This window comes from Tauraco erythrolophus, chromosome Z, assembly GCF_009769465.1.
Source record: "Tauraco erythrolophus isolate bTauEry1 chromosome Z, bTauEry1.pri, whole genome shotgun sequence".
Lineage (NCBI taxonomy): Eukaryota > Metazoa > Chordata > Aves > Musophagiformes > Musophagidae > Tauraco > Tauraco erythrolophus.
Window position 1 is genome coordinate 2,703,747 of NC_141496.1, and position 17,770 is coordinate 2,721,516.

At 48.2% G+C, this 17,770-nt stretch overlaps 1 protein-coding gene across 1 annotated transcript in view; it reads left to right on the forward strand.

The window, feature by feature from the left end:
* Positions 1-17,770, forward strand: part of MYO5B (myosin VB) — a 133,553-nt gene that overhangs the window by 8,086 nt on the left and 107,697 nt on the right. The window contains 1 exon segment of the mRNA XM_086629200.1: positions 2,334-2,478. Coding sequence (XP_086485326.1) covers positions 2,334-2,478 — 145 coding nt within the window.

Consider the following 17,770-nt stretch of genomic DNA (forward strand, 5'->3'; position numbering starts at 1 on the left):
TTATCTGTAATGTTAGACTATTGGCATGACTTGCAGCCTTTTGCAGCTGCATGTGTGCTCCCAGTCAGCTGCAAACGCCCTCTCTTCGTCCCACATCAGCACGGTTTCATTAGTACAGCTTGTCGTGAAGGTTTATGATAATTCCGAGCACAGCATCGCGCTGACGAGGATGCACGGGTTCGGACTTGGCTGTTTGGGCTTAGCAAGTGTGGGTTTAGCTGCAAAGCACCGTGCAGGTGCAGCGTACCTTGTGATTTGGCTATAAAGTAGTTCGGGAGGGGGGAAAATCATAGAATCATAGAATGGTTAGGGCTGGAAGGGGCCTTCAAAGGTCATCTAGTCCAACCCCCCTGCAAGGAACAGGGATATCTCCAACTAGATCAGGTTGCTCAGGGCCTCGTCCAACCTGGCCTTGAATGTCTGCAGGGATGGAGCATCCACCATCTCTCTGGGCAACCTGTTCCAGTGTTCTACCACTCTCATGGTAAAAATTTTTTTCCTAATATCCAACCTGAATCTACCTCCCTCTATTTTAAAACCATTACCCCTTGTCCTATCACAACAGGCCCTCCTGAACAGCCTCTCCCCATCTTTCTTGTAGGCCCCCTTGAGGTACTGGAAGACCGCTATAAGGTCACCCCGGAGCCTCCTCTTCTCCAGGCTGAGCAGCCCCAACTCTTTCAGCCTGTCCTCATAGGAAAGGTGCTCCAGCCCTCTTATCATCTTCGTGGCCCTCCTCTGGACCCTCTCCAACTGGTCCATGTCCTTCTTATGTTGGGGACTCCAGAACTGGACGCAGTACTCCAAGTGAGGTCTCACGAGAGCAGAGTAGAGGGGGAGAATCACCTCCCTCGACCTGCTGGCCACGCTCCTCTTGATGCAGCCCAGGACGCGGTTGGCCTTCTGGGCCGCAAGAGCACATTGCCGGCTCATATTGAGCTTCTCGTCCGCCAGTACTCCCAAGTCCTTCTCCTCAGGGCTGCTCTCGATCCATTCTCTGCCCAGTCTGTATTTGTGCCTGGGATTGCCACGACCCAGATGTAGGACCTTATCTGTGTCCTACAGATAAGCACTGTCCTACAGCTAGGACCAGTGCTTATCTGGGACCGAGTGCTGAGGCAGCTACTGCCCTTCAGCTCAGCGTGCGTTGTGGCTGCAGGCGTGTTTTCAGTCGCTAAGGGGAGGAGATGTGTGACCCCGACAGAGCCAAGATGCAGACAGATAGGAGCAGGGCACGATGGGGTGAAGCTGTTGGGTTCATGTCCCGTGGAGGCCGGTAACGTGGCTTAGATGACCTCTGCCTTCCGTCGTGGCTGAAGTCACCATCTCCTGGTGTTTGCTGCAGGCTGAGAGCTCCTGTGCTTTGCCGTAACTTGAGCGTGCCCGAGCCCTGCATCAGCCCGTTCCCACCGGCCACGTGCTCTCCGGAGCTCCTTGCCATAACAATTTAAACCGGCAAAACCGGAAGGTACTTGGAGGAGGTGGAATTCGTGAGCGTTTGAGTTTTGCGGGGTCGGAACGGCTCCCTCCAGCCCGTGGTAGCACCACGCGTGGCTTCGCATGTCGTTAATTCCCGGGCACACTGCCTCCTCCGGGCAGGCACGGCGTTCATAGATTCATAGATTTCTAGGTTGGAAAAGACCTTAGAGATCATCGAGTCCAACCGTCCCTCATCCCCATTAAACCATATCCTCAAGTAGATCATCCACCCTATTCTTAAACACATCCAGGGATGGGGACTCAACCACCTCCCTGGGCAGCCTATTCCAGTGGGCTGCCTGTTCCTACAGCTGGAGAAGAAAGAGAATTTAGAGCTTTAATGTAGGCCCTGTCCTTCCTTTCCTGTGGTTTATGCCTTTCATTTTGATTTTAGTACGTTCTTTGTTACGAGCTTTTAGTCAGAATTTAAGCCAGGGGAAAATCCGGGATATTTGTTTGTGTCTAGCAGAGCTTTGGTTGCGTAGGAATTGCTTTTCTGAGGTGATGGCTCAGGCACTGTTTAGCTCTTCTTGCTCTTTCTGCAAAGCCTGGCTTCACACAGTGAAGATTATTACATATTTGCTTTTCTCACCAGTTTCACATGCCTCCTCTGTAGCTGTACTGGAGCTTATAGCCTTGCTATCAAGGCGTAGCAGTTCAAAGGACATGCTGAGATAAAGATTAGGAGTCCTTCCTCGTTTCCCCATTCCCTTCTCATCCTTTTTTTTTTTTTTTTTTTTGCCTTAAGCATCATATTTAAAAAATTGATCAAGACAACTAACGCAAGCCCTGAAAAGCCTGAAACATTAACTCTGCACTTGGTTTGTAACGTATCTCTATTTATCTGCCCTAAGGTATTGTACTTGTTGCCATCAATCCGTATGAGGAGCTGCCAATCTACGAACAAGATGTCATCTACGCGTACAGTGGCCGGAACATGGGGGATATGGATCCTCACATCTTCGCGGTGGCGCAGGAAGCCTATGAGCAGATGGCCAGGTGAGTGGGCGCTCAGTCAACGGACCAAAAGCGACCAGATACCCAATTAAACACTGGAAGTATGCAATTAAAGTGAAGGCGTGGAAAAGTGTGTGAAACCTCCAGATTTTCATCTCTGGTGAGATTACGAGGTCTTCTATCATGCTTTTGTATCCCTGAGTTGGTATGGTGTCTCCCCATCGTGGTGACCCTCTTCTGTGAGATGCAAGGCGTGGTTCCTGCAGCAGTCTCCCTTGCACGGTGCAGAACTGCTTCATGTTAAAATCTCTTTGAGGTCGGATATTTCTAATTAATTCTGCTTACCGACTTGACCCCATTATCGACTGCCAAGTCTGCTGGGCTGATGGGGATCTATGTGGTCCTCAGGAACTCAAGGGTTCGGTGTAACCGTGATTCAGATGGGGATCCTCCTCCTGTTGCAGCTTGGATGAGTTTCCTGGAAGAAATTCAAACCACTCTGCAAATGTCATGTTTAATAGCTTGGAGGAAACTGCATTTCAGATAATTCAGTGAGATAATCAGACTAAACCCAGAAGCTAATGTTAGTTCTCTTTGTGGATGCACTGTTATTTTGAGTTAGGAGGTGACTGTCAGATCTTTGGAGATGTTTGTGGATCCTTCAAAGCAGTGTCTTCACCAGATGAACGCGGTGTGAGTTTTACCTTATTTATTTATGTATTTGTTTTATTGCTGAGAACAGATGCAGGATTTTGTTCTTACCAGAGAAGCCATGATCTAAAAGAGAGAATTTGAGGAAGCTGAAAGTTGTTGCGCCGGGGATCGTTTTATTATAGCTGTCTGGACTTGCACAGTGTGTTTAGATTTGCTTGTGGATTAGCTGTGATTTGTATACAGCCCTGGCTTTTAATAGCAAGAGTAAACATGGAACTGTTTACCAAGGGTTTCAGCCCGTTTCCTGCTGTGTCTTGGCTTTAAGTGGTGAGTTAGAACGCGTTTCTAATCAACGACGAGCCAGAGTTCCATCCAGAAATGCACCCGGGGGAGCGCTGCCACGGGCTGCCATCAGATGGGTTGTACCCAGACTGGCTCCAACCTGCAGCTCATACCTCCTACGAGTGCTTGTGCTTTGAGCAAGACCACTTTGGGAAGAATTTAGAGATTTGGGGAGCTGTCTGTGGAAAGAGGAAGAGTTAGGACTGCGTCCTTGTTACGTGAATCCAGGCTGAGCAGCAAGCTGCGTGGGTCTTTGTAGAAGAATCAGGGTTTGCTGACCAATGTGGACAGGATGCATGGGTATTCCTGGGCACACGTCTAAGATATCTAAGGCAACTGCTTGGTTTTTCTGCTGAAGTCTGTGCTGGGGAAGACTTGGGTGTTTTCCCACATCCCTGTGTGTTTTTTGCAGGTGGTGGGCTAATGGGCAGCTCTCCCCAGCGATGCTCAACTCTGCTCTCCCCCTTGTCAGAGTAAATCTCCTTTGACAGCCATCTATAGTTTTGATAGCCACGGTCTCTGGATGGTTGGGGCTGCTCTGTTTGCGAAATAACCACCTTCAAAGCTCTTAAACAAGGTACTTGCTGTTCAGCACTGCTCTCTGGTGCTTTTTGTCTTGGGCTGGTATTACGGTAATTGCAGGCTTGAGTACAAAAGAAGGATTCAAATGGGGCTGAGAGGAGATTGTAACGTGGATTATAGGAATCTGCCTGGTTGTTTGAAACGTACCTCAAGATGTAGCATGCTATATTTTAAATCTGAAAGCAGCTGGGTGGACGTTGTGTTCTCTGCAGTTTGATCTGGGCTTTCCCCTCCGCCGTGCTGCAGGGAGAGTGCTGGAGCTCCACAGACAGAGCGCGTGGATGGTGTGTCTCATGGATGATGGGTTGTAGTGCATTGGACAGGACTTGGTTTTTTTTTGTTTTTTTTTTTTTTTTTTTAACTGAATTACTAACAATGTGTGATGCCTCCTGTCTGAAGCTCTGCTTGAGGCAATAGGGGAACAATTAAGCGTGGTGGGAAACAGGTACTTGGGAAGCTCAGCCATCTGGATAGAGGTCTGTGAGCATGTTAAACCTAAACTGGTACAACACTTTCGTTCTTTTTGCAGTGCTTTAGCTTTTAAATGATTGCGTTGTGTCTATTGTCAATCCAACCTCCCTGTCATGGGCAGGGACGCCTCTCAACTAGACCAGGCTACTCAAGGCTCCGTCCAACCTGGCCTTGAACACCTCCAGGGAGGGGGCATCCACAGCTTCTCTGGGCAATTTATTCCAAAGTCTCACCACCCTCATACTGAAGAATTTCTTCCTAAGATCTAATCTAAATCTGTTCTCCTTCAACTTAAACCCATTTCCCCTTGTCCTATCAGTGGTCACTCTTGTAAAAAGTCCCTCCCCAGCCTTCCTGTAGGTTCCCTTCAGGTGTTGGAAGGCAGCTAATAGGTCCCCCCGAAGTCTTCTCTTTTCAAGGCTGAACAATCCCAGCTCCCGCAACCTGTCCTCGTAGCAGAGGTGCTCCAGCCTCTGGATCATCTTTGTGGCCCTCCTCTGAACACGCTCCAACAAATCTATGTCTCTCTTATGGTGGGGACACCAGAACTGGACGCAGTATTCGAGGTGGGGTCTCACAAGAGCAGAGTAGAGAGGGAGAATCACCTCTCTCGACCTGCTGACCACGCTTCTCTTGATACATCCCAGGATGTGGTTGGCCTTCTGGGTCGTGTGAGCGCACTGCCGGCTCATGTTGAGCTTCTCATCCATAAACACCCCCAAATCCTTCTCTTCAGGGCTACTCTCAACCCACTCTGTGCCCAGTTTGTATTTGTGCCTAGGACTGGCCCGACCCAGGTGAAGGACCTTGCATTTTGACTTGTTGAAGCTCATGCAGTTTGCACTGGCCCAATTCTCAAGCCTATCAAGGTCCCTCTGGATGGCATCTCTTCCCTCAAGTGGGTCCACGGCACCACACAACTTGGTGTCATTGGCAAACTTACTGAGGGTGCACTCAGTGCCGTCATCCATGTCGGTGACAAAGATGTTGAACAGCACTGGGCCCAGAACCGACCCCTGAGGGACACCGCTTGACACTGGTCTCCATGTAGACATCGCACCATTGACCACAACTCTTTGAGTGCGACCATCCAGCCAGTTCTTTATCCACCGAGTGGTCCATCTGTCAAATCCGTGTCTCTTCATTTTAGAGACAAGGATGTCATATGGGACAGTGTCAAACACCTTGCACAAGTCCAGGAAAACGACATCTGTTGCTTTACCCACGTCAACCAGTGCTGTAGCTTTGTCATAGAAGGCCACTAAATTAGTCAGGCACGACTTGCCCCTAGTGAAGCCATGCTGGCTGTCACCAACCACTTGGTTATTTTTTATGTGCCTTAGTACAGCTGCCAGGAGAATCTGTTCCATGATTTTACCTGGCACAGAGGTAAGGCTGACTGGTCTGTAGTTTCCCGGGTTGTCCTTGGTCCCTTTTTTAAAGATGGGGGTTACATTTGCCCTTTTCCAATCTGTAGGAACCTCACCAGACTGCCAGGACCTCTCAAATATGATGGCTGGTGGCCTAGCAACTTCAGCCGCCAGTTCCTTCAGGACCTGTGGATGTATCTCATCAGGTCCCATGGACTTGTGCACCTTCAGGTTCTCTAGGTGTTCCTGGACCTCATCTACTCCTACCCTGGGTGGTTCTTCACCCTCCCAGACCGAGCCAACATCCTCTGTGATTTGGGTGATGTGGTTCGAGTGGTTGCCAGTGAAGACTGAGGCAAAAAAGTTGTTGAATATTTCAGCCTTCTCCATGTCCTCAGCAACCAGGTCACCTGTATCCTTCTGGAGAGGCCCCACATTCTCTCTCGTTTTTCTTTTTTCTCTCGCATACCTATAAAATCCTTTTCTGTTATTTCTAATATCGCTGGCCAGATTTGACTCTGTCAGGGCCTTCGCTTTTCTAACCTGGTCTCTGAGTACACGAGCAACTTCCTTGTACTCATCCCAGGTTACCAGTCCCTGCTTCCATGCTTTGTGTAATCCCCTTTTGTATTTGATTTTAGCCAGGAGTTCTTTGTTTATCCATATAGGTCTTCTGGTGTTTTTGCCTGATTTCTTCCTTTTGGGGATGCAATGCCTTTGAACTTGGAGGAGATGATCCTTGAAAGTCAACCAGCAATCTTGGGCTCCTAGTCCCTCCAGGGCTTTATCCCATGGCACACCACCAAGGAGGTTCCTGAAGAGGCGAAAGTCAGCTCTTCTGAAATCGAGGGTTTCAAGCTTGCTGAGCTTCCCCCTCTTAGCTGCCCTTAGCATCTCAAGCTCCACCATCTCATGGTCACTGCAGCCAAGGCTACCCATGAGTTCAACATTACCTACCAGCCCTTCCCTATTGACGAGAACAAGGTCTAACATGGCACCTCTCCTCGTTGGTTCCTCTATCACTGGGATAAGGAAGTTATCCTTAATGCATTCCAGGAATCCCCTGGATTGCTTGTTCCCCGCCGTGTTGTTTTTCCAACTGATGTCAGGGTGGTTAAAATCCCCCATGAGGACCAGGGCTTGTGAACGAGCAGCAACTCCTATCTGCCTATGCAGGGCCTCATCCACTTGGTCCTCCTGGTTGGGTGGTCTGTAGCACACCCTCACTGTAAAGTCTCCTACCCTTCCTTTCGCCCTGGCCCACAGGCACTTGGTTCTTTCATCATCACTTGCCAGGTGGAGCTCCAAGCATTCTAGCTGTTCGTTGACACGGAGGGCAACACCCCCTCCTCGTGTCCCCTGCCTGTCCTTCCTGAACAGTTTATACCCCTCCAGTCCAACACACCAATCGCAGGAGTCGTTCCACCATGTCTCTGTGATGCCGATCAGGTCACAGCGCTGCAGGCTCACAAGCATCTCCAGCTCCTCTCGTTTATTGCCCAAGCTGCGGGCATTTGTATGGAGGCATATAGACTTATGTATTTTTAAAATAATGGAATTATTCATTCTAAACCCAAGTTAAATCATAGAATGATGAGTTGGAAGAGACTTCAAAGACCATCTAGTTCCAGCCCCCCTGCCACGGGCAAGGACACCTGCCACTACACCAGGTTGCTCAAAGCCTCATCCAGCCTGGCCTTGAACACTTCCAGGGATGGGGCAGCCACAGCTTCTCTGGGAAACCTGTTCCAGTGCCTCACCACCCTCAGAGTGAAAAATTTCTTTCTTTTATCTAATCTAAATCTCCCCTCTTTCAGTTTAAATCCATTGCCCCTTGTCCTGTCACTACTCACCCTAGTCAAAAGTCCCTCTCCAGCTTTCTTGAAGGCCCTTCAGGCACTGGAAGGCTGCTACAAAGTGTCCCCAGAGCCTTCTCTTCTCCAGGCTGAACAGCCCCAACTCTCTCAGCCTGTCTCCATAGCAGAGGTGCTCCAGCCCTCAGATCATCTTCGTGGCCTCCTCTGGACCTGCTCCAGCAGCTCCATGTCCTTCTTGTGTTGGGGACCCCAGAGCTGAACACAGCACTGCAGGGGGGTCTCAGGAGAGCAGAGCAGAGGGGCAGAATCCCCTCCCTCGACCTGCTGCCCACGCTGCTTTGGATGCAGCCCAGGACACGGTTGGCTTTCTGGGCTGCCAGTACACCAATGAAAATCACATTATAGAAAAACGAGAATAGTAGTGCAGATGTGCATTTTGTTTGAATTTCTCTGGTTTTCTTTCAATGAGAGTGTCCTCAATGGAAGAAATTCAAATGGGTAAAACAAGCCTTCTCTGCTGAAGATTGCTTGGAAGCAGCCGATGTTATTTGCAACATCACTGAGAAGAAAGCTGCTGAGTACATAACTTGCTGGACCCACTGAGCAGTCGTTGGGTTGAGCTCACTGCGTGAGCTTGTCCAGTGTCTGGTGGAGTGCCATCTCCAAGTTCTGCTGCAACGAGCAGCCTCTCTGTTGTTGTGCTTTTATATATGTCTGTGGGATGATGTTCATGGGATTTGTGGGGCAAAGCAGGACTTGATTAGCTGACTCTCATTAAACTGCTTCCTTGACGTCAGACACCGCACTGAGGTAATAAACCCTTCAAAACAAGGATTGCTCAAATGGCGCTCGAGACGTTTTTGAGGCCACGGGCAAACAGTGCAAACTTGGAGCGAGTGTGTGAGCGAGCTGGTGGTGCCGGCTTCTCTCCTGCTGCGGGGTTTCAAGGTGCAGCCGTTCTCCGAGGGCAAACTTTGTCCTTTTCATGAAGACCTCGATAAGGAAGGCTGCAAGGTGTGTCATATTTTTACAGGGCAAGCAAAGCAAGGACATAATTGTTGGAAAGCCAATTGTGTCCTGGGCTGCTTCCAAAGCAGCGTGGGCAGCAGGGCGAGGGAGGGGATTCTGCCCCTCTGCTCTGCTCTCCTGAGAGCCCCCCTGCAGTGCTGCCTTCAGCTCTGGGGTCCCCAACACAAGAAGGACATGGAACTGCTGGAGCGGGTCCAGAGAAGGGCCATGAAGATGATCCAAGGGCTGGAGCAGCTCTGCTATGGAGACAGGCTGAGAGAGTTGGGGCTGTTCCGCCTGGAGAAGAGAAGGCTCCGGGGTGATCTTATTGCAGCCTTCCAGTACCTAAAGGGGCTACAGGAAAGCTGGAGAGGGGCTTTTAACAAGGGTGTGTAGTGACAGGACAAGGGGCAATGGATTTAAACTGAAAGAGGGGAGATTTAGATTGGATTGAAGGAAGAAATTCTTCCCTCTGAGGGTGGTGAGGCACTGGACCAGGTTTCCCAGAGAAGTTGTAGATGTCCCATTCCTGCAAGTGTTCAAGGCCAGGTTGGATGAGGCTTTGGGCAACCTGGTGTAGTGGCAGGTGTCCCTGCCCATGGCAGGGGGTTGGAACTGGATGGTCTTTGAGGTCCTTTCCAACCCAAACCGTTCTGTGATTCTATGATTCTATAATGGGGAACCGTGAAGTCACCCTGAATAGCTCTTCTCCAGTGCAGAAGGCAAGTATATATATTAAAATATATATAAAATATATAAAATGCATAATATATGTATGTAATAAAAACATATATTTGTATATTTTAGCTTTATTAGTGCCCTATAGCACTCTGGGAAGACTCAGTGGAGGTGACTGAGTGGGACTGAGTGGAAGACAAGGAGAAAGGGCACAAAAACTTAAGGTTCTCTGTTAAATGAGAAAAATTGGAGGCAATTAGATTCTTAATTCTCTGGGCTTCTAGTATACTATTCTCATGTAGAGACAGGGTTCCAGGGCAGAACTTAAGACCTTTGCTGGTGTAAAAGTGTCAGTGAAGTTGTCCTGGGCTTTCTCGCCTGCCTCAAGCTGATAGTGTCCATGAGATGGGACTGGAGGCACCTTCACCAGTGGCTGTTAAGCTCTGCTGGATCCTGTGTCTGGTGTTGCCCCGTTGTCAGGAAATGCTTATTAAAAAAAAAAAGGAAAAAAAAAACCAAAAAAAGCTGAGTGGGCAGGGCAAAGGGCTGCAGAGAGTGTGTAATATTATCTGATCCTCTTTTGGGCCAAAATAGTTGGCAAAGCATCTGAACACTTACTGTGATAAGGGCGTGTGTCGAAACTCCCCTGTGAGTGAAAGCTTCTCCCAAAGAGGATGCTTTGCAGCACGTGCATGTAAAACAGCTTAAAAAAAAGAAAAAAAAAAAAAAAGGGGCAAGTGATTAAAATTCACATGTGATGGCCTCTAATTTTTCCGGTGACCAGCTCTTTAGAAACTCCCTGCATACCCAGTGTGAGGCTAAGTGCACTCGGTTCGTTGAAACAATATTGTTTGAGGCAAAACACACAGCGTGGAGTTAACTTTGCTCCAAGTGCTGCTACTGGAGGTGGTGGAATCAAGTGTTGGGGTGGTGGAAGGATGGATCATTTAGTGATTGCTAACAGTTGAGGCTGGGGGGCTGGGGAACACATTCCATGCAGGGCAATGCAATCATCTCTTCTCTGGTCTTGGTCCCCATCCTCCTGATACTACCTGGTGAGGTGTCCTTGGGTCTTGGTGTCTTTTACACCTTTGGGTGCTGCAGAAGCCTTTGTGCTCCTAAAAGCAGGCTAAAAGCTTTGGGGGAACATCCAGGATCCCCCGGAGAGCCAGTGTAGCTGCCAGTGCCTTGGCTGATTGCTTCTTGCTTTTCTTAGAGGAACAAAAGATCCCTTGTGTGCCTGAATCCTGGCGGTGGCTCTAATTTCCTTGTGTGTCATCGCTTTGGGCAGAAGCCTGGAGTCCAGCAAAAACTCCCCTTGAAACTTTATTTGTGCTGAAGTCAGCCCAACCAGCAGCTTCCCACGCATGAGCAGGGGTTGTTTCTCATTGTGTCTCCAGCCCTGCTTTTTTTTCTTCTGTCCAACTGTCTTGACCAGCTCAACTTGATGGTGTGGTCACCATGTTGTCTCCACGTGCTGAGCTGAGTCTGTTAGGAAAATCACTGCGTTGTGCTGAACTAGTGGATCTATTTGCGTGGTTTTTCTGTATCTGGGCCCCTATCTCTTCCTTTTGTACTGTTTGGGTTCGCTGTAGGCACAGGCCAGGACTTGCTAGTCTGAGTAAGGTTTGTTAATGTCTTTTAAGAAAAAATAATTACCCATCATACTTAACAAAATGCAAAATCAAACAGCTGTTGGTGATAGAGGTATGTGGTATGAGTAGCATTGCTGTGGGTGATAGAGCTGGAGAACAGGCCCTCCAAAGGCTGTTAACCGTCTTTTAAAACTGGGGAGCTCGTAGTGAAGGTGGTCTGCTCAAATCATAAAACCCAACTACAAAAGCACCATAACCCCCTTGCTGTGTATTCTGTGTGTTTTCCAGTTGGCATGTCTGAATCTTGCCACGATGGCAATTTTGTAGCACGTGTGTGGATCTTGTAATTAGCATGACATGTCAGCAGTCCATGTCAGCTAATAAACACAAAATAAGTGCAATGTTTGAATCTTACAGTGAAAAAGATCTCGGGTGATAGAGGACTTGCAGAAGCCTCCTGAAAAGTGTGTGGAGTGGGTGAAGGGCCATTTGCTTGTGCATCCATTGAGCTGGTGCTTTAACAGGAGGTGATTGGTGACAGCCAACATGGCTTCACTAAGGGCAAATCCTGCCTGACTAATTTGGTGGCCTTCTATGATGAGGTTACAGCATTGATGGATAGGGGAAGAGCAACTGACATCGTCTGCCTGGACTTATCCAAAGCTTTTGATACTGTCCCACACGACATCCTTGTCTCTAAACTGGAGAGACATGGTTTTGACGGGTGGACCGCTCGGTGGATAAGGAACTGGCTGGATGGTCGCACTCATAGAGTTGTGGTCAATGGTTCAATGTCTGCGTGGAGGCCAGTGATGAGTGGTGTTCCTCAGGGGTCGGTACTGGGACCAGTGCTATTTAACATCTTTGTTGGAGACATGGATAGTGGGATTAAGTGCACGCTCAGCAAGTTTGCAGATGACACCAAGCTGTGTGGTGTTGTGGACACGCTGGAGGGAAGGGATGCCATCCAGAGGGAGCTTGACAGGCTGGAGAGGTGGGCCTGTGAGAACCTCATGAAGTTCAACAAGGCCAAGTGCAAGGTCCTGCACGTGGGTCAGGACAATCCCAAGCACAAGTACAGGCTGGGCAGAGAATGGATTGAGAGCTGCCCTGAGGAGAAGGACTTGGGAGTGCTGGTGGGTGAGAAGCTCAACATGAGCCGGCACTGTGCACTGGCAGCCCAGAAAGCCAACTGTATCCTGGGCTGCATCCAAAGCAGCGTGGGCAGCAGGTTGAGGGAGGGGATTCTGCCCCTCTGCTCTGCTCTCCTGAGACCCCACCTAGAATACTGCCTTCAGCTCTGGGGTCCCCAACACAAGAAGGACATGGAGCTGCTGGAACGAGTCCAGAGGAGGCCACGAAGATGATCCGAGGGCTGGAGCACCTCTGCTATGGAGACAGGCTGAGAGAGTTGGGGCTGTTCAGCCTGGAGAAGAGAAGGCTCCGGGGTGATCTTATTGCAGCCTTCCAGTGTCTAAAGGGGCTACAGGAAAGCTGGGGAGGGGCTTTTTCCAAGGGCGTGTAGTGACAGGACAAGGGGCAACGGATTTAAACTGAAAGAGGGGAGATTTAGGTTAGATATATAAAAAAAATTCTTTACATTGAGGGTGGTGAGGTACTGGAACAGGTTGCCCAGAAAAGTTGTGGCTGCCCCATCCCTGGCAGTGTTCAAGGCCAGGTTGGATGAGGCTTTGGGCAACCTGGTATAGTGGAGGATGTCCCTGCCCATGGCAGGGGGGTTGGAACTGGATGATCTTTGAGGTCCCTTCCAACCCAAACCGTTCTGTGATTCTGTAACAGATGCATGATGTCTGCAATGCTGTTGCATGTGCGGACAAAAATATCTTCGATTGTAACCCTGCTAAATGGAACATGCAGAATGTTTTAATATTCTCCTGCCAGGAGCATGAAGGGGCTCTGCAGACCTACCTTATCTGACCCTCGCGACGCAGGTGGGAAAACACTTGAGGTGCAGATGGGTATCTCTGTTTAGTAGTGGCTTTCTGTTTTTGTTGGAAGTTAGTGCGCTTGAGTCTTGCGTGGCACCGTCAAAAGCATATGCTGAAACGTGAAAAATCACTGCTTGCCTACGCCAACAGGCAACACAGATGATCTGCATCTTGCAGAGATACAGATGCTGGTAGGGCTCTGCGTGGGGCCGTGCGTGGCCATGACCGCTCTCTTTTCTGCCGTGAGGTGCAATGCTGGAGCTGGAAAAGAGCAGAAATGGCAGCATCAACCCTGCCTATAACTTAATAGAGGCAGGGAAGGGGGTATGGGCACGGGTGGGGGATGTCCTTTGATAGCACTTTGAATTTCAAGCTTTACAAGAGGATTTAAAACCATACAATGAGAGAACGAGTAGGAGTTAAAAGAGAGATTAACCCCTGGCAGAGATGCAAGAGGAATCAGACTGGCACAATAAGTAAGACTGAATGCTGTGTTATATTAAAAGCAGGGAAGGGTTTAGATCTCCTGGTGAATGAGACTGGGTTTGGGGTTTGCAGGGGGCTGCGGGGCCGATCTGTGCTGCAGCTCAGCAGGGCTTTGCAGCAGGTACCATCTCAAAAATAAAGCTCTGGCCTAAGAAAAGGGTCAGAGGAAGAAACACTCAATAGCCTTGAATTTAGGAAGGGGAGAAACCACGGGGCATCTCTTCTGTTTGGAGTTAAAAGTGGGATAGGGAGGAGGGGAAAAGGTTTTGGAAGAGCTATCCTGTAAACATGCCAGTGCTGGTGTTAGACCTCGGGGTTTGCAAAAGCAACTGGACACAATGTCTTCAGAGGTGATGTAAAGAAAAAAACAAACTGGGAGAGACTCCAGGTAACATTTCCCAAGGACTGGGGGAGAGATCCTCCATTCTTACTTGCCCTGCTATGGGAGAGGACAGAGGTCTCCTGAGGATAAGTGGCCAACTAAATGAGCCTTTTTTTTAGTTTCTTTTTTTTTCCCTCTTTTTAGCAATTCCGAGTGAGAGCTATGCTATTCGCTAGCAGCTTTAATCATAAATGAGACGTCTCTTATAGAAAAATCATAAATACTCATGATGGGATGGCACTGGCATGGGAAAGCTGAAGGTACAGAAAGATCAGCGCCTGACTAAGAGTAATGATTGTCTGTGTGAAATATCACCGACCTGGAAGGAGTCATAATAGGCTACATCAGACACTGAATTACTGCTGCGATGCAGGAGAACTGTTTGAGCTCTGAGGTGTGAAAGCTGTAACACCGAATATCATTAAACACTCAAAATGGTGTTTATGGGCATCATCATTACATCAAAGCACAAAGACTTGCGATTGCCCTTGTCTACCTCCCTGTCACTGCTTGCTGTCCCACATCCTCAGTGAAGTTCTGGAGACCTCAGGATGGAGAACCCAGAGCACACACCAAAAGTCAATAGCCCCATTGTTTTCTGAAAATCTCTGTTTTTTTTTTTCCTAATGTACATCAACTGTAATTAATTAGAAGATAGTGTAGGAGTTTTACAAGCATTGGTGGTTGATGATGGTAGAGGTGATGATGGACTTTCTTTCCGGGACTGCCATGGGGTGGAAGAAGACTTGCCCTCCTGGTACCTGCAGAGCTGAACTGCTGGGGTAGCATCATTCAAGCTTGAGGAGCAGAAAGCCAGTGTGATTCTTGTTCTCATGTGATCCTTTTTGGGAAGATGCGGTACGAAAAGTCTGCAGTGCTCCACAGGGGCAAGCTGCTTCTTGTGGGTGGCTTGGGTTGGAGCCAGGGATGCTCTGTGTTGCCATCCCAGTGCAGAAAAGAGCATCAGGGTGCCAGAGAGCTAATAAAATTGTCTGGGCACGTGTTTTGCCCTTGTTAGAAACAGCTCACAAAAGAATCGCTGACCTCGTTTTAGAGTGGCCGAGGAGTTGCGTTCTTCTCCAACAAGGTATGCCAAGCGTAAATCCTGGGAGAAGGCCATCCTTCCTGCCTGCCCTCAAGAACTGGTGGAGAGACTGGAGACAGCTCAGCGTTTCACAGAAACTTTGAGTACGCAGGATTTTCCGTGCTGTCGAAGGGGCATTTCCATCCGGCTGCACAAAGCAGTCTGGGGAGAAAGTACCTTAATGAGCTGGGACCAGTGGGAGCCCCACCGCGCTCGCAGGAGGAGCGACTGGTTTGCTGGAGCATTGCATGAAAGCGCTCTGACCTCTGCAAAAACATCTTAATTGCTCCGTGGTGTTTGATTTCAGTGTTAGAAACACCTGGTTGATATGCATGTTACAGGGGGAAGGGATGCTTTGTGCTGCTGGTGACCGCTGCAGAAAATAAGGTTAATTTGCACTGTTACCTGTGCTTTGAGCACCATGCTACGTGCTCTTTCTTTCTCATTCAGTGCCAGACTGGTACTTTTAAGTTTTTTCCCAGCAACTCAGAGATTCAAGCCCATTTTTTCTCTCTGGCTTCTTGCTAAAACCCTGGTGTGTGTGAGCGAATCGACTCTGAAGCTGTGCGGGATGGACCCCGGGTGGTACGTCATCCACGATGCGTCTTCCTGAGTAAGACCCTTTATGGGCTGTGCATAATCTAACATCCCCCAGGGACACCTGCAACAGCTGGGTGATGTTATGCCAGGCTTTGGTATTGCTGAAATGGGATATTGCTGTTTTCTTCCCCTAGTTTGTTGCAGTAAGGTGTGACATTATCTTTGCAGTTGCGGTGGTACTGGGATGGGGAAGCTCTGGGGTGGTTCTGGCCAAAATGTGTTTTGGAGCTGTGATGTGGCCCGTGTGGATGTAGGTTCTTAGTGAAAAAATTCATTCTTCTCCCCCATTAGCATAATCCACTGTATGAAGAGTCATCTACCTCAAAAAAAAAAAGAAAAAAAAAAAAGAAAAGAGTTTTACAGGGTAATCTATGCTATTTATGAAAGATGGAGTGTGAAAAAGACCCAGATGAATATATAGCACTTGAAAAGCTGTCCTTATGTTGCTGCTGGCTTCAGCAGCTGCAGCATAAAACATGCTTTTGCAGCAGACGCTTGATAATGCAAACAGAAAGTGTGTCCTTAATCACTCGTGTCCAGCTGGATCCTAAGTAATATCTTCTTGGGTTTCTCGGAGGGAAAAGTCCAACTACTCCAAAGTCGTGTTTCCATGTTTGTGTTGACCAGCGATGCCAGATGTGGTATTCTAAAAGCCTGAATTAAAGCTAATGAGTAAAATTCTGCTAATTAAAGCTAATGCAGCAATGCTGCTGCAAAGTCCAGTTATCTCATGGAAATGGAAGTGATTCCTGGCTTCAGAGGCAGCTCTTCTCAGTGTAATGATGCTGCAACGCTCTGAGTTTTATTTTCACGATGTGCAACTGCTGTCTGTTCACGTGGAGGCAGAATTAGACCATCTCAGCTCTTCATCTCTGTCATTAGCATTTGGGGGGATGCAGTTCAAGGGTCATTAAATTATTGTGGTTTTATTTGTCGATAACAATGCAATTTAATAGCCATGCTCATTTTTAGCACAGCACTGTCAGTGCAGAAGTATATTAGAGCCTGTTGTGCATCAAGGCTTTATGGGTGTTCTTGTCATGGTTAGGCTAAATTCAAGCTACGATACTTAAAGCACTTTTAATCTTGAGATTGCTTTATGAACACTAATCCTCCAAGCATCCTGGAAGAAGTAGGTTAAATATGATTTCCGTGGTGGAAATGCAGGGAGACTCATTGACTTGTTCCACGACATGGAGAATTAGTGTCGGATCCGGGATTAGAGCTGGAGTGACCCCTGATAATTATGCACAGGGTCCGGCTCTGCTCTTGTTTGCTTCAGATATTTTTCCTTCTAAGAGGAGCCGTGTTTTTATTGCAACTGTTTTTGTTCTCACTGCTGAGCTCAAGATGAGGTGGTGCAGTGGTTTGCTTAAGCTGCTAGTGCTGGTGATGGCTTTCTGAAGAGGTGACTACGAAAGGTTCTAGGTCCATTCTCATGGCTTTATGTTTACTACTCCAAAGGAAGCTGACACTCGAAAAATTCTGACTGTGGTTTAGTTCTGGAGATTTGCAATCCCTTTGTCTTCAAATTTGCTTTTGAGCAGTAGTGGTGAAGGCTAAGGATCTTAGATGTGTACCTGTTCACTGAAATGTCTCCTATCTCGTCTTGATAGACAGAGGAGTGGTGGGAACGGGTAGTAGGAACCTACCACTCCTATCACTCTCCTTAGGTTCCACCTCTTTGCTATTGCCATGACTTGACCACTCCCTTTCCTGCAATGAGGAGTACCCAGGGATGTTCTACCCTGACTTAACCTGGTAAACTGATGGAGAATCGTATATTACAACGACTAATGGCATTCCCAGACTGGGAACTGCATTTGGAAACACTGAGCAGTGCCTCACCTCTGACTGCTCTGATGCCACCAAAATGCACGCAGCTCTTGGTACAGTTGGAGAGCTGCATCCAGCTGGGAAGGTTTGAAGCTTGGGCATTTTCAGACACCTTTCTCAGGCTGTTTGGAGGCACCTGGGAGGGCAGTGATATTCTCTACCTTGCTGCAGGTGATGGACCGACCGTTTAAAAAAAGCAGAGAAATCTATTTCCTTGATGCAGGTAATTAGAGACTGGTACTTAGCAGCTAGTCCTAATGAGCGTGAGTATCTGTTTGAAGTGCCCTTTCTCTTCGTACACAACTGACTTTTTTTTTCTTTTTTTTTTTTTTTTTTTTTTGCCTGGAGCAGCACCTTTAGATGTTACCTTAATAAAAAAAAAAATGATGTTTTTCATGTATTGTGAAAACTCCAGTGACTGCCTTATTTGTTTTGCTGGGCTGGATGCCTCGCCCACCTCTCGCTGTGTGGCCAAGGGTG